The sequence below is a fragment of the Ictidomys tridecemlineatus genome, chromosome 4, assembly GCF_052094955.1.
Source record: "Ictidomys tridecemlineatus isolate mIctTri1 chromosome 4, mIctTri1.hap1, whole genome shotgun sequence".
In the NCBI taxonomy this organism is placed as follows: domain Eukaryota; kingdom Metazoa; phylum Chordata; class Mammalia; order Rodentia; family Sciuridae; genus Ictidomys; species Ictidomys tridecemlineatus.
The window spans coordinates 65,487,174-65,514,920 of record NC_135480.1 but is presented as its reverse complement, the minus strand read 5'-3'; the positions used below and the strand labels follow the sequence as shown (position 1 = coordinate 65,514,920).

Here is a 27,747-nt window from a genome sequence, read left to right as displayed (position 1 = left end):
ACAAACTAATCCAGTTTAAAAATCTACATTCCGCGAAACTCTTGGGAAGATACAAATAAAACTACCCTACACGTCCGGTCCTCCAGGCTCAACAGTCTTACTGCATAGGTATCATCATCCTAATTTGATAAGCAAGAAAAGTGGAACCTACAGAACCAGGTCCCTCATGACACACTTTTGCTCTTGAATTTAATCCCTTATGTCTCATCTGTAAAACTGGGTCGATAATAGAAAATTTCTTCATATATTTGTCATAAGGAATTAAGAATAATACAAGTAACGTCCCTAGCAGTGTGTGGCATACAACACTCCGTTACTTCAGCCACTATTACAACTATTTTTCGCTGCTCTCATTACTTTTCTGTTAGGATCTAACGAAAAAGCAAATCGAGAGTTCCAGATCTGAGGGATTCTTTCCCCTTCAGCGCCCCATCTCCTTACTGCCTAGCTCTAATCCCCGCGTTAATTACCTCTTTGTGCTGGTGCCCGCCTGACAGGTGGGAATAGGTAGCTCCTGCGCTAGGGCGATGTCAGGACCTAGACTGATGTCTGTTGCGTGGCTGTGTAAAACTGACATGTGAACAGGTTCGGTGAGGCGGGAGCAGATGAAAAGAACCCAGCTAGATTTCTGACCTCTAGATGATTGTGGTCTCTATTTCCTGTGCATCCTCAGGAGGTGACTTCACGTCTCAGGCCCGTTTCCGCTTTTGTAGAAAAAGGCATAATAATATTCCTTGTACTTCGTCTCACAGGGCTGCTGTGACGACCTTGAAGTAGGATGTGCTAGAGAAAGTTCAATTATTCCAAGTCTAGGACCTTAGAAAGGGGGAGAGGGGGAGTAGTGTCACGTGACAAATCCGGGCGTCAAAGAACTGCGAGCGCTTTGCCTAGAGCGTCTCATCTCTATGGTCGAGGGCGCTCAAATTCCGGTGCAGGCTAAGTTGTTCTTCCGGGTTGCTTGCCACCCTTTCCGGGGCGTGTTGCAGCGAGCGGGTATTGCTGTGTCTTAGCTTTCTGAGAACCTGTTTCGATGCTCCCGGGTACAATGAGCTTCCTAAAGAGTTTCCCGCCGCCGGGGCAGGATGAGGGGCTTCGGCAACAGCAGCCAGATACAGAGGCTGTGCTGAACGGAAAGGGCCTCGGTATCGGCACTCTTTACATCGCGGAGAGGTAGGGTCCCTTTTCACCAGCGATGGCCTCTGGCGCAGGCAGTGCAGAGGAGCGGGGCGATATGCGACCTCAGGGCTGCCGGGAGCAGAGCGCGTGCTGTGCGTCCTCTGGAAGACTCTATTATTCCACGGTACCCTCCCCTGGAGCCTTTTTTTCTCCATTCTCCAGATGGAATTTCCCACGGTTTGTGCTTTTCTACCCGCCTGTCTACTGGAGACCTGGAGCGTGCGTTGTCATTAGTTCATGGTCACGGTTAAGGTTTTGAGTTTTCGAATTCTGAGTTAGACTTTCGGTTTGCTTGTCTTTGTGAAAGAACTTGTGAGGAGGATGTTGCCCTGCATAGGATATGTAAGCTCAGAGCAAATTGTAGGGGATTTTGAAAGTTAGGTTAAGGAGTATAGATTTTCTTCTCTAGGTGTGGATGGGAAGAGGAACATCCTCAATCCCACGCACGCTGGGATTAGATCCAGAGGCACCTGACTTACGTTTTGGGGTCCTGGAAGGAATTTCTTTTATTTGAACACCTGTAGCACCTTGGAATTTCACAGACAGACGTGTCTTAAATATTGCTTTTGAAGTCCATGTTGACTTGACGTGTAACCCCCTTCTTCCAAACTGACAGTGACACATGAGTCGTCCTTCGCAGACTCTGATTACCCCTTTTGCTTCCTTCTATAGCCATAGAATTCTCTGCTTTTTTAATATTTATTTTTTAGTTGTATTTGGACACAATACCTTTATTACCCTCATTTTTTTTTTAATGTGGTGCCAAAAATCGAACCCAGGGTCTTGCGAGTGCGAGAAAAGTACTCTACCGCTGAGCCACAAGCGCAGCCCCAAATTCTCGGCTTTTAAAACCTCATGTGATTATATTGGGCCACCCAGATAACAGGATAATCTCCCTATATTATTGTCAGTTGAATAGTAAATTTAATTGCATTCCCAAAGTCCTTTCTGCCATTTAAAACATATTTACAGTCATGACACCAGGAAATAAATGTCTTGGAAGCCAAAATTCTGCCTACTAGAGTCCTGGCATAAAAATTGTAAAGAACCTTGATTCAGAGGGAAATTTAGATGCTGGGCAAAGTTTAGGTTTTTACCTAGTCACTGAGGAAGTATAGCTAGAAACAAAAGCAAATTTGGGATGAAGGGCAGGTCATGAGTTTGGTCTGGACATGTATGGAATAAACACATAAATGTGTCTCTCCTAGGGGAGTGGTATTAAAGATTTGGAAGTCATTACAATAAATATTAACATATACTCATAGGAGTTGAATAACTCAAGAAGAGAACATTATAGGAGTTGGGGTTGTGGCTCAGTGGCAGAACGCTTGCCTCCAATGTGTGAGGCACTGGGTTCGATCCTCAGCATCACATAAAAGTAAATAAATAAATAATAAAGGTATTGTGTCCATCTACAATTAAAAAAAATATTTAAAAAAAAAGAAGAGAACACTATAGATAGAACCTTGTGGATACAACTACATGAAGAGGTGAGTCATGGAAGAAGAATAAAGACAGATAAAATCAAAAAAGCGTCTGTTGGGTATTGACAAGAAGATCTTTAATCTTGGGGGCAACAGTTTCTTTTAAATAGTAAAAGCTAGAGCACAGATATTTTTTTTTTAATTTTTTAATATTTATTTTTTAGTTCTCGGCGGACATAACATCTTTGTTGGTATGTGGTGCTGAGGATCAAACCGGGGCATGCCAGGCGAGCGCGCTACCGCTTGAGTCACATCCCCAGCCCGCACAGATATATTTCAAACCCTTATACAATCTTTTTTCTTCATTTCATCTCCATACATTGGTTCTTCTTTCTAGAATTTCTTTTTTGGGAATATCTGGTACTTGATTTTGTATTTTGAAAAGTTTCAGACTTAAAGAAAAGCTGCAAATGTTATTAACACTTCTTATAAAGATTCATTACTGAGGCTGGGGCTCAGTGGTAGAGCCTTTGCCTTGTATATATGAGACACTGGGTTCAATCTTCAGTACCACATAAAAATAAATACATAAAGATACTGTGTTCATCTACAGCTAAAAAAAAAATTTAAAAAAAAGATTTATTACTTGTTAACATTTTGCCATATATCTTTTTTTCCTGAGCTGTTGGAGAATTACAAGCATGTTTTTCACCTCATCTGTAAATACATTAACATATACTTCTGAAGAACAAGGACAATCACAACCCAGTTGTCACACTCAGGAAGTATTAAATCCTTTTAAGATTTTATCTGTTTTTTTTTTTAAGTTTTGATTTATAATCAACTTTTCACTAACAAATTTCTCATTTCTTTAAGAAAACATTTTTTTGTAATACGTGTAAAAATGTATATATAATGTACAAGTTATGTATGTATAAAATATAATTTTTTGAGATTTCTTTTTTTCATATTTTTACTTGTGTGTTGTAGCTGTACATAATTGTGGGATTTGTTGATATATATTTATGCATTCATACAACATAGCAATATAATTTGGTCAGTATTACCCATTATTTTCCCCTGCCCCACCCGCCATCTCTTTCCTTTACTGGTCTCCCTTCAATTTTCATGATCTTCACCACCACCACCTTTCTTTGTCCTCTCTAGCTTCCACATATGAGAGAAAACACATGACCCTTGACTTTGAGTTTGGCTTATTTCACTTAACCTAATGTTTTCAAAATTCCATCCATTTTCCTGCAAATTACATAATTTCATCTTCTTTGTGGTTGAGTAAAACTCCATTGTGTATATATACACATTTTGTTTATCCATAAATAATTATAATTAAACCAACACTTGGATATCTGTATATATCTCTTCACTCACTATTAGCCCCACCTCCTTGTTTATCCCCATTTTTTGTTCTTTCCCACTTAGCATTCCAAGTTTTTAACATACTGGAAAGTCTTCCTGAAGAATGTGACAAATGATAATTAACAGCCAGGTGAATGGGGAAATGTTCTAATTAGAATAAACAAGATAGCTAGATGCAAGGTTGAAAACCATTATTCTGTGTACCAGGATATGTATGTGTGTATTTCACATAGACACACATAGCATATACATGTATACCCAGTCCAGCAGTTCTTCAGTAAACCTGGAGCAGGAGAGAGCCATATTCATGAGCATGGTTTATGATTATAACCCTTAGGCTTTGTGGAAGCTACTTTAGGATTTCAGGCAAAGAGGAATAGTGTCACATTTGACTTTTAGCAAATAGCTTCTAAAGTATGTTATTCAAAGAAGTAAATTTTGCAGCCTTATTTTCAGAGTTCAGTTTTATAAGAAGTCGACTTTTTATCCAAATAACAAAGGTATAGAGGCATGGATAATTCAAAATAGGCCACTTAAAACAGGTAAGATAGATAATTAAGTAACAAATAAATAACTGAAACTTAGAAAAAATTCCTTTTTGCATCTCATTCAGAATTAATTTTAAACCAAATAATTATGCCAATCCAAGTTTAAGACCTCTCTTAATCCCCTGTCCTGTTTTTTGTTTTTTGTTTTTTTTTTATCCCATGCCAGGAATAAAGGACACTGACCATGCTTGTGCAAAAGCATTAGTTTAGCAAAAACATTTCTGAAATGCCAGCTACTTGGGAGAGTGAAGCAGGATTGCTAGTTTGAGGCCAGCATGGTCAGCTTATTGAGAACCTGTTTTAAAGCTTAAAAAAAGTACTAGGGATCTAGCTAAGTAGTTGAGTCCTTGCCTAGCATGGGCGAGGCCCTGAGTTCCCTTCCAAGCACTAAAAAAAAAAAAAAGAAAAAATTATCTCTACATGTTTACTGGCTAATTCTTTTTTTTTTTTTTTTGACTGGGTTTTTTAGAACTGGGTGTAGTCAATTGTGTATTTTGGTTTGGGAGGAATTTTCTTCTAAAATACATGAAAAGAAACTAAAAAAATCTGAACTTAATGATCAGGTAAAAATAACTTTTAAGTGCAATTTGTCCCTGTCCTAGGGTGCTGAATCCATTTCTATATATTACTGTGAGAGTTCCATTGGAAATGCTGTGCTAAGGCAGTAGTCTTGTCAGCAGTGAGCGACTACATAGCACTTATTATGGTTTTTAAATTGAAGTCTGTAATTTGATAGGCACTGATTCTATGTTTAGATTTCAAACATAGAATGTTTTGTGACTTTGAATGTTTGAAATTATTTTGGACATTTAGGTATAGAATGTTCCTTTCTAAATTATGATCATACCAGAAGACTTTTGAGGTAAGAAAGGGGCAGTTTGTTTTAAGATAAGATGGTTTTAGTAGAGCGATTCTCTGGTCCATGAACACTCTTCTATCTCTACATTAAGAAGAAAGAAACAACAGAAAAGGCGCATACATCGCACAGTCTAATTACATGATAAAACCTGTTTCTTTGAACTGTTGGGGATGAGTCATTCTCGAAAATAATTTCTAGAGTTCTTTTTTTAATATTTATTTTTTTAGGTGTATTTGGACACGAGGCCTTTATTTATTTATTTATCTATCTGTCTATTTATTTATTTATTTATTTTTATGTGGTGCTGAGGATCCAACCCAGGGCCTCACATGTGCCGGGTCAGCGCTGTACCTGAGCTACAACCCCAGCCCCAATTTCTAGAGTTTTTATCACTTCATGCTCTATAGTTTTAAGCCACCCAGATTTTCCTTTTCTTTCTTTTTTTTTTTTTGTCCTTCACAGCTGTATTATAACTTTATTTAACTCAGTAAAAACCAAAATTGATGGATTTTAACATGATATGTGGAGAACAAAGTCAAGGAATATAAAGTGCCCCAAAAATCATTCTGTTCAATACCAGTGCCTTCAATATTACCAAACTTCTGTGAAAGAAGCCTTATAATAAAGAAAGACTAAAATCAGTATAAAACTGATTTTAAAAAAAAGCTCATTTAGCAATTTTGACAATCTAGAAAAGAAGGTCTGACTATAATACTGGTAACAGACATCATGTTTTAAGTAGAAAACACAAGAACCAAAAGTAATTATCACTGAAAATATTGCATAACTTCAGCTGTTTCCTCCAAATTTGCTTTATATAATCGGATGGATATAAATTAATGAACAAAAATTTAAGCAAGATACATTAACAATTTAACAGAACCCAATAATCTGATTTCTTCCAATTTTTCTCAAATTCATTTGAGTGTTTCCATCAGGTGCTCTTAAGGAAATCAACATATTGCTACTACAGTTGGATGTTAAATTAAGTACTTATATATACTAAATTCTTCTATAACACAATTATGAAGAATCTTTAAGGAACTTATGTTTTGTAAGTAGAAAAGTGTTAGAGTCAAACATTCAACTCAACAAAAATAAGAAACATTTCTGATTCCTCTGTTAGGTGTAGACTGCTTCCCCTTTTGCTAATGAATGTTGTTTAGCTGTAATATCACTGAGCTAAACAGATAAATCACCTTGAGTATATTGGAAAAATAAACACATGCTAAATGGATATACATTACTACTACATCTTTACTAGACCATCTCTACCTCTAACACTTCACAAGCTTAGAGATTTAGAGTATTACATTAACTGCAAGAAAAATTAAAGGAGAAATTCCTTTTTTAAGTCATGTGGTTATAAAATTCTGCATTTATGTGCAAAACATGAATCACATTTACCTTTATTCTCCCTACTCAGTCTTGTCAATCACCTAGTAGGACTTAACAGATACCTCTCAAAGAAACAGAGACTGAGATTTGTTTACATAACTTCAGTAACCTCATCACTACAGTAATGAGAGATGCAGAATCCTTTTGCTGTGGTTCAAGACAACAAGGAAGGAGAGATCACAAGAAAGAGAAATCAGGGTTGGGGATTGGGCTCAAGCGGTAGCGTGTTCGCCTGGCATGCGTGCGGCCCGGGTTCGATCCTCAGCACCACATACAAACAAAGATGTTGTGTCCACTGAAAAAACTAAAAAATAAATATTAAAAAAAATTCTCTCTTTCTCTCTCTCTCTTTCTCTGTCTCTTTATAAAAAAAATAAAAAGAGAAATCAAAATTATTACAACTGAGAAACTACTTCTCATTAAGTTTTACCATGGTGCCACCTTCATTTTTACATAAGCATGGTGGCATAATTCAAGCTCAATAAATCGGAAATCTTAATATTTAAAATTTACCTTGACTTTCATTTATCACCATATTAACCAAAAGAATTAGATAAAACACATAGGAAAGGGTAATATTAAACCCACCTTGCTGAGTTGATTTATTGACACATTAACTCATTTTTATATAGAAAAGGGATAGTGCATCTCAGTTTGCTTACAAGCTAGGAGATCACTTAAAATTCTGCATTTCCTAACTGCAAACAGAATATAGCACTTACAACAGGTTATAAATAAACTGGTTTTCAAGCACAGAGTCAGCCCCAATGATGATATACTATTTAAAAAGACCTAAGGCAATGAATTCCATTTCCAATGGAAAAAAAGAACTATTCAAACAAGCTTAAGACTATTTGTGTGTGTGTGTGTGTGCCAGTATTATAAAATGTAGCTTTTAATAAAACCTTGACCCAAATGCCATTAACTTCAGAAAAGAATTTGGTGGAGAGAAGAAAGTTATTTCATTTAGGAAAAATAACCACTATCTTTTTTCCTAATCTTCAACACACACAATTTAAACATATACAGTTGCTTTAACACTTTACATAATTCCTATGTACTGGAGCAATAACAAGGTCTAAATATAATTATATTCTTAAACACTGGGTCAGGGCTTCACATAAAAATACCATCCTACTTTCCCCCCACCCAAGTTTCTAAAATATCATACTTTCTTCAACATCTGCATCCATCCAGGAATTTTTAGGAAACTTTTTGTGCATGATCTTAATTCCTAATCCCTGGCTCTTTGCGCTCAGTGACGAAAGATCAAAACCACCAAAAATGATGGTTCACTTGAAGTCAGAGAAACCCTGGCTCAATTAGTCTCATAGGATGAGAGCAGTGCTGCATCAACTGGCTCCATGCAGGAGGGGCAAGTGAAGGATCTCAACAACCAGTCATCTATACAGTCCAGGTGATGTGCATGCACAGAAGAAATCGAATTGGGTCCCCATAAATAAAGTCAATCATACAGATCACATACTCCCGGATCTTTTTTTCTGATCCATCTCTTCCAGGGTCATAAACTCCTTCAGGCAGATGCTGTGTAAGGCCTATTCTTTGAGCTATCCTGATTTGTTCCTCTTCAGTCAGCTGAGTTGCTAGCCAAGTCTGGCTAGGTGTTTGATGATAAACTGGAACTGGAACTTGTTCCTGATATGGCGGTGGCGGCTCCTGATCCGGCTCTGTCCCCTCGCCAAAGCTAGCCTGGTCGGACCAAGACTTGTGAAGCAGGGAGATGTCATCCGAGGTGGGAGATTTGAGACAGTTCCCCATCTTCCAGGGCTGGGGTGTGTGGTCTTTGCGCCGTTCTGGCGGTCTTCTCCTGGCTTTCTTTTTTTTGTACCAGGGATTAAACCCAGGGGCCCTCAACCACCGAACCGTATCCCTAGCCATTTTTTGTATTTTATTTAGAGACAGGGTCTTCCTAGTTGCTTGGGGCCTTGCTAAGTTGCTGAGGTTGGTTTTGAACTCATGATTCTCCTGCCTCAACCTCCTGAGCCATTGGGATTATAGGCATGTGCCACTGCACTCAGCAATGGCTTTCAATTTTTTAAAAAGCTACCATTAGCTGGGAGGCTGAGGCAGGAGGATCACAAGTTCAAGGCCAGCCTCAGCAAGTTAGTGAGGCCCTAAGCAACTTAATGAAACTGTCTCAAGATACAAAATAAAAAGGGCTGGAAACGTAGCTAGTGCTAAAGCACTTCAGGGTTCAATCCCTAGTACCAAGAAGAAAAAAAAAAAGATACAGTTATATTGCCTTCAGTATATTTATGGAATTAAACAGTTAATTACCATAGTCTTTAATACACTGCCTTTGTTTTTTCTTTGTGGGGGTGGAGATCTTGCACATGCTAGGTGTGCTGTAGCATACCATGCTAAATATGTGTTCTATCACTGAACTACAGCCCCAGCCCTATTTAATTTTTTTGTTTTGGGACAGGATCTCACTAAATTGTCCAGGTTGACCTCAAATTTGCAGTCCTTCTGCCTTAATCTCCCAAGTAGCTGGGATTATAGAGGTGCTTCTCCATGCTCAGACTTGCCTTTACTTTTAATAATGCTTTTGATAACTGAGGATCATGTGTTATATACTTGTTATGTTGTTCTAGAAAGACTTGAGTGTAGAATTCAACCTCCTCTTCACACTGAATGTGAACAGTTCAGACTGCCACACTGTCCTTGTTCCTGCCCAAGGGAGTCCTGGATTCTCCTATTATACTTTTGTTTTTGATTGGGTAGATAATAGGTACCTCAGCTTATTAAAAGTCTATAGAAAAATTGGGGGCTGGGGTTATGGCTCAGTGGTAGAGTGCTCGCTTCACACAAGTGAGATCCTGGGTTCGATCCTCACCATCACATAAAAATAAATAAGTGAAATAAAAGTATTGTGTCCAACTATAACTAAAAAATAAATATTTTTTAAAAAAGAAAATAGAGGGGCTGGGATTGTGGCTCGACTAGCACGGGCGGGACCTGGGTTCGATCCTCAGTACCACATAAAGATACAGGCATTATGTTGTATCCATCTACACCTAAAAAATAAATATTTTTTTAAAAAAAGAAAGAAAATAGAGTGATATGGGAATATTGTTGAATTAACTTCTTTACTTATGTATTTGTTTATTATTTAGTGGTAAGGATGAACCCAGGGCCTCATACATGCTAAGCGTCTTCTCTACTGCTGAGCTATACCTCCCACCCCTTACGTTCTTTTTAAAATTCTCTTTATTGAGGTAATTCACATAGTTTACTGACTTGGTAGTTATCACCACAATCAATTTTAGAATATTTCTAAGATATTCCAGCAAGGTTCCTTAGCAGTCATTCTCTGTTTCCTACCAGCCCTAGATATCTACCATACTACATGAACTTGTACTACAAAAACAATTTTTGTGCTTTCTTTGGGATCTTTTTGCTAATTTCTGCTAAGTGATATATTCCATATGGGTAGTTATTACCAAAAAATTAGGCAATACCTATTCAAAATTCAATGTACTGATTTTGGTGATATGTGTCTTTTGTCATATCAATAAAATATTTGCATGTGACCACTTTTGAGGGAAAACTAGACCTAGTTTTTTTATAGCTTTTTCCTCAAGCTGGGAATAGAGTGTATCTCTTGTGATTATAGCCATTTTAAATATGTATCATTTAGTGTAAAATTAATGGGGAAATTGGTGATTTCCAAATATTCATTGCATGCTTACGTGCTGAGCACTATGCTAATGTTTTCAAAGAATGTTACAGGAATGTGACAAGTCAGGTTCTGCTGTCAAGTAGCAGGTTATATGTAAGATTCATTTCTACAGAGTAAAGCCCTAATTGTATGTTACTGAGCATAAGTGGGGCTTAGAACAGAGGAGATTATTATAGACTGTGGTAATTGAAAGGAGAGCTCATGGAATTGCTGGGGACTTAACTAGATAAGGAAGATTGGCAAAAGGAAATAGGGTACCTGAAGACAATCCAAATAAAAATAAATCACTTTTAAAAAATTGCATTTTAAATCTATTTTAATTTATAGCTGGTAGAAAATAAGGTATAACAGATTTGGTCTTAAAGACAATTCAGTTCCTGCTGCTAAATTTTCTTATTTTAGGAATGTTTCTAAAAACTTAATTTGGATTTATTCACATTCATGAAAGTATCTAGGCTGAACCTTTATAAACTTTGGAATATTGTTAGGATTCAGTTTCTAAAAATAATCTATTTAAAACATGTTTTTCAGCCGCCTGTCTTGGTTAGATGGTTCTGGATTAGGATTCTCACTGGAATACCCCACCATTAGTTTACATGCGGTGTCCAGGGACCTAAATGCTTATCCTCGAGAGCATTTGTATGTTATGGTGAATGCCAAATTTGGAGGTATGTATGGTGTAATTTATTCTAGTGCTTCCTTTGGTGGTAAAGTGTATTTCAAAAGCAGTCTTTATTTGATTGAGATGGAATCTCATTATGTTGCCTAGATTTGTCCCTAACTCTTAGGCTCTGGGCTCAAGCCATCCTTCTTGTCTCAGGCTCTCAAGTAGCTGGGACTATAGGCACATGCTACCATGCCTGTCTTGAAAGCAACCTTTTTTTTTTTTTTTTTTTTTTTGGTGCTAGGGAATGAATCCAGGGCCTTGTGCATGTGAAGCAAGCACTCTACCAACTGAGCTATATCCCCAGCCAGAAAGCAATCTTTGATAAAAATCAATGTAATTTAGACATGAATTTGTGATAATAATGGGCATTTATTTTGTGTACCTGCCTTTTATTTTTTATTTTACTTATTATTTATTTGCACTTAGAAGTTTTTGTTATTTTGGATATGTATTTCTACTTTTTTCTCTTGAGTTTAATTCTTTATTATCTTTGTCTTTGTAAAGGCACCTTTTAAAGGCTTGTATTATATATTTTGTGTTTCTAAGAATTTAGATTAAAAGTGTTTTTGTTTTGTTACAATAGTTTTCAGCAGGTAAATAGGGAGGATTTTCATGCCTCTCACCTCAGCCCTCCATTTCGCCACATTTGGAAATGACATATTTGATTATCGAGGGGCGAGAATCCTTAGATGCCAAGGATCCTGCTAAATATCCTACAGTGCACAAGGCAGCCCCTCACAACAGGAATTATCCAGGCCAAATGTCAGTAGTGCCAAGGTTGAGAAGTCTGGTTTACAAATTTTCCAAGATTGTATGATAGACATAATTAAAAAGATTGAAAGTTTAGTGAAATAAGGCATGGTAGCATGTAATCCCATCGACTCTGCGGGCTGAGGTGGGAGGACTGCAAATTGGAAGTCAGCGTCAGCAACTTAGCAAGGACTTAAGCAACTTCTGAGACTTTGTCTCAAAATAAAAAATAAAAAGGGCTGCAGGTGTAGCTCAGCTGTAAAGACCCTCTGGGCTAAATCTCCAGTATCAAAAACAAAAATGTGTAGTGAAGTGGTTTTCTTCTAAGATAATAGGTTATTTTTCTTTAATAGAATATATAACAGAAAATCCCAAAGAGTTTGCCTCCTTAAGTATTGCTCCTTTAGGGTTTTCATATGCTTCCAGATATAATATGACCATTTATATTCAGTTGTGACACTCATTATTAATTTTTAGGACTTTGGCAAGCCCTGTCTCATTAAGTGCTAAAGACTAATTCAATGCTCTGAAAATATATTTGTTATAAGATTTTAAATTCTTGCCATTAGGAAAGCTTCAAAGAGAGATTTAAAAAACTCTAGTGAAGTTTAAAAATGAGGATAAGGAAAAGTAAAAGGCTGTTGAACTTGAGGTGTAGGATAATTTCTTGGTGAGATGTTAGGCTCCGAAGTTCACTCACTAGGTAAATGCAACTTTTAGCTTTTTGTTACTGTAACAAGATACCTGAGGTAACCAACTTAATAAGGGAAAGGTTTGTTTTGGTTCACTTGGCCCTATTGCTTTGGGCCTGTAGTGGCACAATACATCATGGTAGGAGTGCATGGTAGAATAGGCCTATTCACCTCATGGCAGCCAAAAAGCAAAAAAAGAATGTGGGACTGGGGTCCCAGTATCTCCACTGAGGGCATAACCTAATTTCTTTCTACCAGTCCCCTTATCCTAAAGGTTCCACCAACTTCTAATAGCTTCATAGGCTGGTAACCAAACTTTTACCATGTGGGCCTTTTATGACATTCAAGATTCAAACTGAAGTGTTAAGAGAATCATGTGTTGTGTTTAGTCACACATAGAAATGTAAAGCCTTAGAGATATTCTTGTCAGTCAATTCCAGATGCTGATGTGTTAGTGCCGAGTGTAACTTAGTGACAGAATGTGTGCTTAACATACATGAGACCCTAGGTTCAATCTCCAGCACCAAAAACAAAACAAATACCACTGTAAAATACCCCTAAATAGTGTTAGGCATTGGCACTGGGTACTTGTCAGTAAAAAGGCTAGAGAGTTAAGGTTCAGGCAAATACTGGCTGAACCTTAGATAAAGAATACTAAATAAGGAAACTCTGGGTGGTTAACTTGCTAAGCAAGTCGTTTTCTCTGAGCATCTGTTTCATCCAAAAAATTAAGAGGATTTTACTAGTCTTCAATTCTGAAACCTGGCTACATATTAGATATATCTGGGATATTGTTAAAAATGCAAATGCTTAGCTGGTTGTGGTGGAGCATCCCAGCTACTCAGGAGACCGAGGCAGGAGAATCTCAAGTTCCAGGCCAGCCTGAGCAACTTAGTGAGACCCTGCCTCAAAATACAAAGATAAAATGTGCTGCGATGTGGCTCAATGGTAGAGAGCTTGCCTAGCATGCACAGGGCCTTGAGTTTGATCCCTAATACCCACCTTTGCTTACACAAAGCAAATCTTTGACGTTCTGAACTTCAAGAAATGGGACAATTCAGTAGGTTTTAGGTAGATATTTTAAACTCTGCTCTTTGGGAGCCTGAGGCAGGAGGATCCTGAGTTCAAAGCCAGCCTCAGCAACTTTTCAAGGCCCTAAGCAACTCTGTGAGGCCCTCCCTGTCTCTAAATAAAATTTTTAAAGAGGCTGGGGATGTGGCTCTGTGGTTATATTGCCCTGGGTTCAATCCCTGATACCAAAAAAAAAAAACCAAAAACTTGTGTTCTATGTGATTATTTGCTTGAAATTGATGAGATTATGATTGATCCTTTCTTAGAAAAATATGTGAAGACTTTTCCAGCTTTCTAGAAAGTAGTTTCTACTGCGACACAAAATCTCCTTTAAAATGACCATCAGCTCATTGTTAAGATTAGAGTATCTTTAAATAATCTATTTTTAAAATTCATTCCCATTGTTAAAAATTTATAAAGGTTTAGAGAGACATAGTTTGGATGCTACTGCAGTGACCTAGCATGAGATGGTAAGTGTTGGTGATGGTTGTAATCTTTTTGGATTGTAAAAATGCTATACATTTTTATTTTTTGCCTTAAGGAGATTCAAACTGTAGTGTTAAAAGAATCATGAGGATATAAAAGAATTAATAATATTAGTTATATCTGGGGAGATGAACTAGGGGTAGGAACTTTTTCTTTTAATACATTTAGACTCTTCCATTTATCTTTATACAAGCATTTATTACTTTTATTATTTTAAAAAGTAATATTCAATTATAGAATAGTAATTACAGTGTGACAATTTTATTTTTTAAAGTGTATTGAAAAAGTTTGGTAGTACTAAGTAACTTATTAGAACTTATTACTATTTAGAATTATTTATTTAAAGTTCTCCAGTATTTTTATATTGTTCTACTTGTTTACAGAAGGTAGGGGTGTGGGTGGGTGTCTGTCCCCTCCCAATAGTGGAAATTGAACCAAGGGGTCCCCTACCATGGAGTTACATCCCCATCCACTTTTATTTTTTATTTCAAGAGTCTTTCTTAGTTGTGTAGGGCTGGCATGGAACTCAGAATCCTACTGCCTCAGAACCCCACAATAGCTAGGATTATAGGCATGTGCCATTGCCCAGCTAGGAGACATATATTATATATATAATATATATATTATATATTTGACAATATAATAACATTAGAAACAGAAAATCTGTCACTTCAAACTACTAATACTGGCCATTTGGGTTTTTTTCCTTATTGCTTATTTGTATGTTTTTCACTAATCTATAATAAACTTACATGACATAAAGGGTTTAGTGGATAGTGCCCCTATAATTGATCCCTGCAAATAGAATTGCTACACTAAGATTATACTTTGGGGTCTGGGGAAATGGTTCGGTGTTAAGAGTGCTTGCCTGGCATGCATGAAGCCATAGGTTTGATGCCCAGCTCTACAAAAAAAAAAGGAGGGGAGGAAGAGTAGCTTTCTACCTCATCTTCATCCATATGGAAAATTAACATTTTCTTAAAATGGTAACTTTGTTATAGCAAAACTTACATTTTTAAGATTACTAATTTGGAATGTGTTTTAATGTTTTGGGGGCCTACTTAAATATTTTGGTGACCTATATTTTTTTATTATGAAAAAATTCAAACATTGAAAAGTACAGAGAATAATAAACATTTTTCTGTTATTCAATATCCAGCATAAATTTTAACGTTTTCATAATTACTAGACTTTTAAAAATTATTTTGTCAGTACTTTCAAACCCTTTTTTGTTTGACTTCCCATTTGATCCCCTACTCTTTAAATTAAGAGTCAAACAGTATCATGAGGTTTATGTGTTCTTCCTTTTTTTTTTTTTAAATAAGGATTTTCCATATGGAATTTTCTTTTTTCCTTGAGAGAGAGAGAGAATTTTTTAATATTTATTTTTTAGTTTTTGGCAGACACAACATCTTTGTTTGTATGTGGTGCTGAGGATCGAACCCGGGCAGCACACATGCCAGGGAGCGTGCTACCGCTTGAGCCACATCCCCAGCCCCCTTATGTGTTCTTCCTATCTATGCTTTTAACTTTTACTGAAATGTATATGCCCATAAGCAATATAAGGGTTTTGTGTGGTATTTTAACATTTTAATGTAATTGATGTTATACATTCTGCAGCTAGCTTTTTCATTCAGTTTTATTTTTAAAATGTATTCATGTCAAAGTATATGTATCCCATTTGTTCATTTTTTAACAGTTGTCTATAAAATATGATTAGGTTACAATGCATATGTTTCCTTTTCTTGAATATTCAGTTTATTTTTTATATTTTTATTAGTACATGCTTAAATGTATAACGTGGTTGTAGCAATTTCCACTTGCACCAGCACATACTCCTTTCTCTCAACATTTGTCTCTATACCCCCACCTCCCACCCCATGAAACTCAGGGCCTCCCAAATGCTGAACAAGTGCTCTGCCACTAAGCTAAGTCAGTTCTCTTTGAACAGTTTTGGGGAGGTTTTTTGTTGTTGTTGTCTTCAGACTATTTAATTTATCTGTTGGGTCAGTTAACTTCCATGGGCTTTAGTTCTTTTCATCTGTGAATTATTAGTTGTCAGTCACATCAGTGGATACACACTGCTTCTGAACCCTTTGCTTTAACATGAAAAGTAATAAAACAAATGATAGTGGAATCACTATGGCTCTGTGGGAACCCTGAAATCCTTAGGAATCAGTGAAGCACAATGTGACTAACCAGAGACTATCCAGAGTCTCACCACCACCAGTGCTAGGGATTTATCACAGGCCCTTGAACATAATAGGCAAGTGCTGTAGCACTGAGCTACACTCCTAGAACTTTTTCTAGCTCTAAAATAACTGTAAGAAAAAATTGTAGTTTTTCAGATGTATCAAAAAGTATCTCTTAGGAAATTCTTCTAGCTTTTTTTTTTTCAAAAAATCAAATGAGTAATATCATTAAAAAGTTATTTTTATTATCTTTCTAGAAGAATCAAAAGAATCTCTTGCTGATGAAGAGGAGGAAGACAGTGATGATGATGTTGAACCTATTACTGAATTTAGATTTGTGCCTAGTGATAAATCAGCATGTGAGTGTTTTATAGCATTTATCTTTTCTCTTTATGTACCAAGCATTCCCCCATTGACGCACCATTACCTCCATTCTGTTTTTTTCTTTATTTTAGCATCTATAATATCATTGAGGATGAGGTACTATTAATATCAGGGTTGTGAGTGTGGTATACACTATTACCTGGTGTATTTTGTGAGTAGAGGACTCTTTAGTTTTACTGATTTATGCTACTGTGAATCTCATCTGTTGGATAGTAGAATAGTCACAGCATTTCCAAAGTGAGAGATCATTGGAAAGTGCCCCATCAACTGAGAGGATTTATCCTCATCATTCTGACCAAGGACTCCGATCACTTTTTGCAGAAAATCCAACCACCCATTAAGAGATCTCAGTAATATCTTGAAATGAATTCTTAGTTTGTGATTTGTCTGCAACCTCAGGCACTTTTTCAGGATCAGCCCTACTTGGAATTTCAAAATTGTAAATACTGTTATCCTAGTAAAACTCATCTACCTGTTAAATTTATTTGCACTGATGGTTATTTTATTATAAAATATTATTTTATTCCAAAAATATGAATTATAAATTAATGTCTTTGTTTAGTGGAGGTGATGTTCACTGCAATGTGTGAATGCCAGGCTTTGCATCCAGATCCTGAGGACGAAGACTCAGATGATTATGATGGAGAAGAATATGATGTGGAAGCACATGGTTAGTGAAATGTATTTTCAGGATTTGTTTTACTGTTTAATTTTGAGCACTTATTTGTATTCAGGGTAGGGGATTATAGTCCTTTATGTATCCAAGAAGCAGCCAGTATAAAACAGTTACAAGTAAAACTAACCCATACAGTGGCACACTTAATGCTTAAGCCCTATCAACAATTGAACTGGGAGAATATGGGAGCTTTCCAAGTTGGAGGGTAAAAATGTTATTGGTGGGAGAACATGAATAAATAGAGATAAATAGAAGGAAAGAAAAGTGATGGATAGTCAGAAAAGGGTCTTAAACTGAAGTAGCTGCCCCAAGAGAACAGACCTGTCTCCATCCCTTGAGAAGCTGAGTCATCTCTGTCTTATTTAATGTATTTCTTCTAACAGCTTACTGTCAAGGTCAGTTTTTCCTTCCCAGACTATTCTTCATTTATCTAAAAATTTTTTCCGTTGCATTCCCAGACTAGAATTATATTCACTAACCTAGTAGAGTCTCATAGTTTGAGGCATGTGAATTCTCTTTTTTTGTTTGTTTGTTTGTTTTTTTCCCCCATTGATCTTCCAAACACTAATCTGGGTGTCCACAGCACTTTTCCTTCATATATCCTAGATTCTTGGCCTTACACTCATTTCTGAAATTTTCCTTCACATTATCTAAATATGTCTCATCTTTCTGAGATTTTTGAGTGGTTTTTATTTTTTATCCTTTTGGTATTTTCCAAAATTTCTGAAAAGCATGTATTTTAATCAGAATAAAACCTTCAGTACAAATTAATATCAAACTGATTTACTCTCACCTGTAAAATTCCACCTGCAATAATATAGGACTCCTTGACCCTCTTTTTTCCTTGTATTCTCCAGACATTTCTTTCTCTGGGAATTGCTACTTACTGGTTTATTATCTCTAGGAAACCTTTCTCATGTTGTCAGTGTCCACATCAGTGAATGTTGGAGGTGTTTCTCCGGAAATGTTTTTTTACTCTACCTCATCTTTAGCAAATGTATTAATTATTCATCTTGTTTTTTCTAATTGTTGTATAATGGCTTAAAAGTTTTCTGTTTGTTTAGAACAAGGGCAGGGGGATATTCCTACATTTTATACCTATGAAGAAGGATTATCCCATTTAACAGCAGAAGGGCAAGCTACACTGGAGAGATTAGAAGGAATGCTTTCTCAGTCTGTGAGCAGCCAGTATAACATGGCTGGGGTCCGGACGGAAGATTCAGTAAGAGATTATGAAGGTGAGTGTCCTTTCTCTTCAGTGTGAACAGATGGCTACCTGAGCAGTAAGGGAAGTTATGGAGAAACTGGTTATTTTGGAAACTAAGACAAATCTCAAAATTAAATACAGTAGGAAACAAATGTACAATTACCTAGAATGGGAATTCTTACAGGATTTGTTTGCTTTTTTAGTGATTTCATACCCCTCAATTACAAAAATAGAAATTCTGTTTGTTTCTCCCCCCACCCCCACCCCCAGTGCTGGGAATTAAACCTGGGGCCTTAATGCTAATGAAGCACTGTACCACTAAGACCCATCCCCAGCCCCAAATATTTAAAAAATGCTCACAAACAATGAATAAATGGAAAAAAGAAAAGAAAAATAAGTATATTCTGACTGATATATTTACTATTTTTTGTTGCAAATCTGTATTAATTTGATTGAACTATCATAGTAAAGTACCATAGATTGAGTGGTATTAAAAATAAAAATAGGGCTGGGGATGTGACTCAAGTGGTAGCGTGCTCGTCTGGCATGCGTGCGGCCTGGGTTCGATCCTCAGCACCACATACAAACAAAGATGTTGTGTCCGCCAATAACTAAAATAATAATAATAATAATAATAAATATTAAAATTCTCTCCCTCTCTCTGTCTTTAAATAAATAGATAGATAGATAGATAGATAAATAAATAAATAAAAATGTATTGTCTCATAATTCTGGAGGCTAGAAGCCCAGGGTTGGTTGTCTGAGGACTGAGAGAAGGATCTATTCCAGTCCCTTTTTTTTTTGGCCTATACATGGCTCTGTTTTCTCTATGGCTTCACATCCTCTGTCCATGTCTGTATCTAGGTTTTCCCCTTTTTCCATGAACTAATGTGTATGTATCACACACACATACCAGGGAAACATCCCTACATTTTACATCAAGCTGCTATTATATCTGCTGTGTTACCGAATAACATTACTATTTGATGGGGTAATCCTTCTTCACAGGCATAAAGTGGAGGGATGTCCTTCTGTATGTGTGTATGCATATACACACACACATAAATACAGATAGATAGATGTGTAAATAGTGAAAGCTGGCATGTCCAAAATCAGCAAGGTAGGCTGGCAGACTGAACACCCAGGGAAGAATTGATTGATGTATTTTGAGTCTAATGATGATCTGTTTAGGGTAAGATCAGTCAGTTTTCTATTTGGCCTTCAATGGGCTGAATAAAGCCTACCATATTATGGAGGGAAATTGGTTCACTCAAAGTTCACTGATTTCAATGTAAATCTCATCTAAAAAGTACCTCCACACCAAAGACAGGAATGGGATTATCATGTGATCCAGCTATACTTCTCCTTGGTATTTATCCAGAAGAACTGAAGTCAGCATCACCTTAGTGATACATGCATATCCGCATTTATAGCAGTTCAATTCACAGTAGCCAAGTTAGGGACTCAGCCTACATGTCTGTCAACAGATGAATGGATAAAGAAAATTGGTACATATAGCCATAAAGAACACAGTTATGTTGTTTGCAGGAAAATTGATGCAACTGGATAACATCATGCTAAGTGAAACAAGCCAGACTGAGAAAAGCAAGAGTCCTATGTTTTCTCTCCCATGTGCAAACTAAGGAAAAAAGGAGTCCTCATGAAAATAGAAGAGACACCAGTAAAATAATGGAAGGAGATTGGGAGTGGGAGGAAAGGAGGAAAAAGGGAGCTATGGGGAATGAAACAGGCTAAATTGTGCTGTGTGTGTATATGAAAATATCCAGTGAATCCCACCGTTATATGTAATTATAATGTACCTATTAAAATTTAATTTTAAAAGGTCTAATAAAGCCTCCAGTGGCTCTGGAGGCTGAGGCAGGAAGATTGTGTGTTCAAAGCCAGCCTCATCAAGAGGGAGGTGCTAAGCAATTCAGTGAGACCCTGATTCTAAATAAAATACAAAATAGGGCTGGAGATATGGCTCGGTGGTTGAGTGCCTCTGAGTTCAATTCTCAGTACCAAAAAATAAATAAATACAATTTTAAAAGTCATTAATGATAAGTTCATAAAAAAATTAAAAAGGAGGGCTGGGTTTGTGGCTTAGTGTGTAAGGCACTGGGTTTGATTCTCAGCACCACATATAAATAAAGGTCCATCAACAACTAAAATATTTTTAAAGAAATTAAAAATACCTCCACAGTAATATCTAGAATAATATTTGACAAACTCTGGGCAAAACAGCCTGACCAAATTGATACATAAAATTAACCATCACACAGAAATAATACACTGGTTTATAAACACTTCTTGCATCTTTCTTGTATTTAGTAATGACTACAGAATATTTCTAAAGAGGCTTACCTTAGTTTTTCACTTATTGGTATGTTTAAGTTTCTCTCATAATGCAGTAATCAGTATCTCCATGCACATAGCATTTTGACCTGGGGTTCTTGAAGTTCTGGAATTTTTTTATATTTATTTTTGAGACAGGGTCACTCTGTCACTCAATCTCAATTTCATGGGCTCAAGTGATCCTCTCACCTCAGCCTCCCAAGTACCTGAGACTGTAAGAATAATTAGGATTGCATGTGTGTACCATCATGCCTGACTTATGGGATAGTTTAGTTTGGAAAAGTTTGGGGTTTGGGTTGCACTATTATTCCTTTTGTCCCCTGCTTTTTAAATTTTTGCTTTTTGTTTGAGATGGTGGTCTTACTAGGCTGGTCTCATCTCCGGGCTCAAGTGATCCTCCCAAGTCATCCTACAAGAGTGTCACATTGCACCTGGTTCACCATATTAAGCCCCAGCTGGTGAACCTTTAATGTAGACTTTAAAAGGGTGAAATGACTTAGATGGTGTAGACATTGAAAAAAGACTTTTATTACTGAAGTTTTTTTTTTTTCTGATCAAGCTGCAAACTTTTATTGTTCACACAGGGGTATTTATATGCTCAAGTTTTTGTTTTTTTAATTGTAAAATTCCTTGATTAATATTTTATGTAGCAAATTATTTTAAGATCACAAAAAAACTTGATTAAAGTAAAATTTGAGGACTTTAATCCAAATATGCTTTATTAACACAATGGAATTGCCTATCTATAAAACTTCTTAATTTTACACCATTGCCCATCTTCTACTAAAGTTCTGAGTACTCACATCATTCTTGTTGTCACTTAAACACTTGCAGTCTGCTAATGGTATTTCAGTGTTTTAGGTACTCAGTTTTGTAAAAGGCATTTATTCACCGAACCTGGTACAGTGAATACAATAGTGCTTGAGAAAGATGATATCTTCATGTCATTGATTTTTTAGTGAACAGAAGAGTAAGTTAACAATTTGTAGAGATATAGCCATGAGATACAGGAGATGCTTGGGAAGCTGTGAGTTCGTACGGGGTAGACCCCTCACCAGTTGGTATAGTTAAGCCTCGTGGAGTAAGTGATATCTAAGCTGTGATCTAAAAATGAAGAGAAGTGACCCAGGTGAAGGGAGATTGCACACAGGTTGAAGGAAGAGGCAGGTCAAGGGCTTTGTTGAATGGAAAGGTTCAAGAGGTCATTCATGCCAGGTGTGGTGCAGACCTGTAATCCTAGCTGCTCAGGAGACTGAGGCAGGAGAATTGCAAGCTCAAGGACAACATGGGCAACTTAGTAATTTTTTTTAATATTTATTGTTTAGTTAGTTGGACACAATATTTATTTTATTTATTTTTATGTGGTGCTAGGGCCTCACATGTGATAGGCAAGCGGCACACAACCCCAGCCCCTGCCTCAAATTTTTAAGGAAAGCAGTAAGTGATACAACTCAGTGGTAGAGCTTATCTAGTGTGGTTGAGGCCCTGGGTTCAATTCCCCAGGTATGGATTGATTGATATTTGTTTTTGTTTTGGTACTGGGGATTGAACCCTGGTGGGAGGCTGTACCACTGAGATATATTACATCCCCAACCCTTTTTACTTTGAAATAGGATCTGGCTAAATTCCTGAGGCTGATCTCGAACTTGTGATCCTCCTATGTCAGCCTCCTGAGTCACTGAGATTACAGGCATGTGCCACCAAGCCTGGCAAAAAGATTTTATTTGAACATTACCTTTAGGTCAGTGAGAAGCCATTGAACAATTTGATTATAGTTTCAGATGGTGACTTTAACGCAATATGGAAAATTGGAGGGAGAGGAAATATACTTGAGGAAAGACAAGAAGCCTTTTTAGTAAATTATATATTAAATTAGAGATGGTGGCCTAAATTCAGTGGAGGTAGTGAATATCAAGAGACTTGACATATTTAAGAGATTTAGGAGGTAGAAACAATACAAATTAGAGAAATGGTAGGAGTTTCTGGTTTGGGCAGACAAGTGGTACCCCTTTAGCAAGACTAGAAAAGTGGAAAGAGAGGACATTTGCATATCCAATGTGGTAGGATACCTAGGGGCTTTTGGAAGAAGTCTGTGATGGGCTGAAAGTGAAGGAGTGAATGGAAGCTAGGAAGTAAATAGAGTAGTTGTAGATAATCTATCCACAGGACTTTTTTTCTGTATCACTTCCCACTTTTACTGCCACAGGGTAGTAAGCAAGCCATTTATTCTGATTTGTCTTTTCTCCTTATGTTATAGGTTTTTTGAAAGTAGGACCACATACCTTAAAAAAAGGGGGTGGGGGGCTAACAGTAAATAGCACAAATCTGTGAATAGTGAATAGTTGATATTTACTGCATTTGAAAGTTCCTACCTGGGGGGCTGGGGATGTGGCTCAAGCGGTAGCGCGCTCTCCTGGCAAAAATGTTGTGTCTGCTGAAAACTAAAAATTACATATTAAAAAAATTTTTTAAAAAAATGAAAGTTCCTACCTAGGGCTGGGGCTGTAGCTCAATGGTAGAACATTTACCTAGCTTTCATGAGGCCCTGGGTTCAGTCCCCAGTTCTGCAAAAAAGAAAGTTCCTGGGGCTGGGGATATAGCTCAGTTGGTAGAGTGCTTGCCTCACATGCACAAGGCCCTGGGTTCAATCCCCAGCACCACAAAAAATAATTTTTAAAAGTTCTTACCTCTAGCTCTTTGTTGAGTTTGAGTATTTACAAAGTAAATGTTAAATTTGTAAACTAATTTTAACTTGGCCTAAATCAATAAGTGTTGTTTTCCTTTCTCTGTTTCTGGATACTTCAGTTAAAAGAGGGGAGGGGCAACTCTTACCAACAGAGGGCACTAGCTTCCTTCTGGTTGAAATTATACATTGAATCTGCCTATTTGAAGTACTCAGTAGAGTATGGCTCAGCAAGATTTTTTGTTTTGTTTGTTTTTTTCAGATGGCATGGAGGTAGATACCACACCAACAGTTGCTGGACAATTTGAGGATGCGGATGTTGATCACTGAAAATGATTTATGCTGTTTAAAAGTGAGTAGTTTATTCTCTTCCTTGTCACTGAACATGAAAAGCATCTGAAATATTAAGTTTTTATATTCATAGTTGAAGAGAGCTCTATAAAGTTCAGAAAAATGTTTCCCAATTCTGAAATTACTGAAAGTTACATGTATTTTTTCCTAAGAAATCAGGGTCTACAAACGTGGTGATGTTCAGTTTAACATCTATTATACACTTGCCACATGTATCTTAGTATTAAAAGCTGATTTACCAAACCATAACAAGTCCATGTAGAGTTATCCAAAAAGCCATAATTTCCTAAGTAATTTCTTACCTACTTTTCACGGCTGATGAAAGAACTCTGCCAATTTTCTCTCCTGTGACACTTTCATGAGCTTTGCCTGAAGTTTGTACCTATTTGTTATTTTGTTACTATGAGAAATATATTGTCCTTTTCCAGCTCAAGTAATTAAAGTGTATGTTAGTAGTAATTTAAGACCATGTAGCTAGTTCATACTGTTCAAAGATAGGACTGATAACCTTAGTTAACTTTATAAACTGCAAAATTTTCACATTGTTAAATTGTCCTCTGGTTGGGGATGTGGCTCAAGCGGTAATGCACTCGCCTGGCATGCACGAGGCGCTGGGTTCAATCCTCAGCACCACATAAAAATAAAGATGTTGTGTCCATCAAAAACTAAAAAATAAATATTAAAAATTCTCTCTCTCTCTTTAAAAAAAAAAAATTTGTTGTCCTATCCTCCCTATAACAGCATTGTCTTCTCGAATTATCTTCCAGGTCCTTTTATTGAAGCATATGTTAGTAACATGGCAAGATTTATAATAATTTTGTTTTCTTCTGGTATAAATTTTAGCTCTGGCTTTTCCGAAGTTAAGATTTTAATTTCCTGTACCCTTGTTCCATTTAATATCAGAAACCAGCCTTTTAAAATTCCAGACAGACCTTCCAAATTGTTGCCACTGTGGATTTAACATTGCTTCTCATACTAACCATGAATTGTGATATTAGATCTCTGCTTTCTTCTCAGATCCTACCAGTAGAACTATCAGAAAATAACATCATAGAGTTCTGTTATTTATATCTCTTCCCATAAATACTTAGTTCTTATTTTCACATTTACTTCTATCAGTGGTAGCCAGATAGTCTAAAATCAGCAGCGTCTCCTCTGCACAGCCATGTGTGTGCACACCGCTGGTGCTCTGTGAGTGTGGCTCTCATCCCTCACTTCTAGATGTAACTTCACTCTTCTTCATGGGAAACCTTTTAGTACCAACCTCAATCACCTTTCCTGATGTCTCATCAAATTCTTTATAGCACATTGTTTTTTTGTTTTGTTTTTTTCAGTTCAGAGATAGTTGTTTAATAACAGTTTTATTGAGACTGGATAAATAGAATTTGGGGTCTTCTGATTTTTCATGTATTTTCCCTGAAGAATAGACTGTTCAGAGAACATTGACCATTCTGTTAATAATGATTATGAGAAACTCATTTGATGTGTCGATAGTGGTTATACAAATGAGATGTTACTGCAATCCCTGGCAAGCATTCTTAGGATTCTTTGTAATGGTGAAATAACCATAAAATAGCCACAAATTTTCTAATGAGCTGATGATTTGTTTTCTGTTAATTTCATGTTCTTTGCTCAAAGGCAAAGAGATATTTTATTCATAAAGTTTAATCAGGCTTTCCATCTGGGTAATTCACCCGAATTCCAAACAATATCTATAAATTTGTAATCAATTAAAATTGTATGTGCCTTTAAAGAATAAACAAGGTATAATTAGAGTGTTTATGTGACCATTAATGAGTTATAGATAATTGAACTGGGATCTCTCAACACCTGAGAAGGGGTGAAGGGGAAGGCAAATGAATGGTGGAATCACAATTCTTTCATGGACTGGCTGGCTGTTTGCCTTGGACAAGGCATATACCTTATCTAATCCTCAACGTCCTCATCTATAAAGTGGGGTGGTAACTATTTGGCCCGGTTATCGCAAAGACTGAGACATAATGTATCTAAATCCCTTGGCACTCTTTACAAGGCATTCAGTAAATAAAGCTGTATTATAAACATTCATAATGTATCTAAATCCCTTGGCACTCTTTACAAGGCATTCAGTAAATAAAGCTGTATTATAAACATTATAAACCTTTTGTTTTTCAGGTTCTGCTTATAACTAGGAGAGAACCTGGTGCCTCTTCCACTTTGGAGTGGGGTTGATGAAAGTCTTTCCTTCTCCAAAACTCTTAAACTAGTTCTTTCTCAAAACAGACTATACTGAGACAGCAAGTTGTCACCAGCAGAAGGAACTACGAACTTTATTAACAAAGGTGAATTAATTCATACAAGGGGGTACTTGTAGTTTATCATTTACTCCAAAACTTTGTGTTAGGTACCCTATGAGTAAGCCTATAATTCCTGCCTTTGCTGTATGAATCATCTGTATGGTAGCAGGCCTGTGGTAAACATGCTCAGGAGCTTGGAGTGTGGGATGAAAAGGCAAATATCTCAGAGGGATCAGCCTTTGTTATTCTCCACAGAGTCAAGAGTCTTTTACTGATTTGGGGGCCAAATTAATTAATTCAGGCCTCTGTAGTAGCCTCTTGGGAAATATCCTAGCGACAGATCCTGCCACTGACAAGAATGTTTCTAGCTACCTTCTGCTCCTTCTGCCCTCTTTTACCAGTCTACCCTGTATAGCCTCTTAGGTTATATCATTTAATTTCCACCCTCTTAGGTTAGTTTTCTGTAACAGAACAGAGAACTGAAATGAAAGTCCTCCAAGTACTTCTAATGATAATTGTTTTGTCTTTGTAATAACATAACAAATAAATCTACATTTTCTATATCACTGTTCTCGTTTTTGACTAATTCTATTAGTGAGGTTTTCTTGTTTTTTTAAGTAATGCTGGCAAAATATCATACTATTGGTGTAGTGGTAGATCTCAGTAATAAGTACTTGCCTCACATGCAAGAGGCCCTGATTTCCATCCTCAGCATCACAAAAAAAGTGAGAGTCTTATTGGTCATATTTTGCTCATTTTTTGTTGATATGAACATGAAAATAATAAGAAAATATGTAGTTAGAGCTTCTGGAAAATATTTAATAAGAAAAAGAATATATTTTAAAGAATTTCTGCTGCTTTTCTTTGGATCAGGAATAATTTCTTATATTTTTTTAACTTTCACGTTAGCTTTTCACAGATAACTGAGTATTTATAAGGCTGATTTGTAGTTCCAGATTTTTTTTTTAATTTTTTTTTTTTTATTGTTGGTCGTTCAAAACATTACACAGTTCTTAATACATCATCTTTCACAGTTTGATTCAAGTGGGTTATGAACTCCCAACTTTACCCCGTATACAGATTGCTGTATCACATCAGTTACCCTTCCATTGATTGACATATTGCTTTTCTAGTGTCTGATGTATTCTGCTGTCAGTCCTATTCTCTACTATCCCCCCTCCCCTCCCCTTTTCTCTCTCTACCCCTTCTACTGTAAATCATTTCTTCCATTTGTATTATCTTGTCTTACCCCTCCTTTCCTCTTATATATCATTCTCACTCCCTTTCCCTCCCACCTCTCATCCCTGTTTAATGTAAATCTTCTTCTCAAGCTCTTCGTCCCTACCCTGTCCTTGTTTACTCCCCTTATATCAAAGGGGTCATTTGGTATTTGTTTTTTAACGATTGACTAGCTTCACTTAGCATAATCTGCTCTAATGCCATCCATTTCCCTCCAAATTCTATGATTTTGT

General features: G+C 36.6%; 2 protein-coding genes and 1 pseudogene across 4 annotated transcripts in view; 1 reads left to right on the top strand and 2 right to left on the bottom strand.

The window, feature by feature from the left end:
• Positions 1-27,747, bottom strand: part of Aqp11 (aquaporin 11) — a 99,005-nt gene that overhangs the window by 52,045 nt on the left and 19,213 nt on the right. The window lies entirely within an intron of this gene.
• Positions 951-26,838, top strand: Clns1a (chloride nucleotide-sensitive channel 1A). 2 transcript variants are annotated; one of them, XM_005323238.5, is made up of 7 exons: positions 953-1,170; positions 11,017-11,153; positions 16,601-16,702; positions 17,290-17,397; positions 18,468-18,641; positions 23,911-24,000; positions 26,154-26,838. In XM_005323238.5, the coding sequence occupies exons 1-6, from the start codon at positions 1,031-1,033 to the stop codon at positions 23,976-23,978; spliced, it is 729 nt and encodes a 242-aa protein (XP_005323295.1). In that variant the 5' UTR covers positions 953-1,030; the 3' UTR covers positions 23,979-24,000; positions 26,154-26,838. The 2 variants fall into 2 exon arrangements, with proteins under 2 accessions (XP_021580801.1, XP_005323295.1); XM_021725126.3 differs by lacking the exon at positions 18,468-18,641 and having other exon boundaries at positions 951-1,170.
• On the bottom strand, positions 7,356-11,021 carry LOC101966013 (RING finger protein 11 pseudogene; annotated as a pseudogene).

Excerpts from the sequence above, each read along its gene's own strand:
- Clns1a (XM_005323238.5), top strand. The coding sequence starts at position 1,031 with ATGCTCCCGGGTACAATGAGCTTCCTAAAGAGTTTCCCGCCGCCGGGG. Across the intron at positions 17,398-18,467 it reads ATATGATGTGGAAGCACATG|AACAAGGGCAGGGGGATATT; the intron begins GTTAGTGAAATG and ends CTGTTTGTTTAG. Across the intron at positions 18,642-23,910 it reads TTCAGTAAGAGATTATGAAG|ATGGCATGGAGGTAGATACC; the intron begins GTGAGTGTCCTT and ends TGTTTTTTTCAG.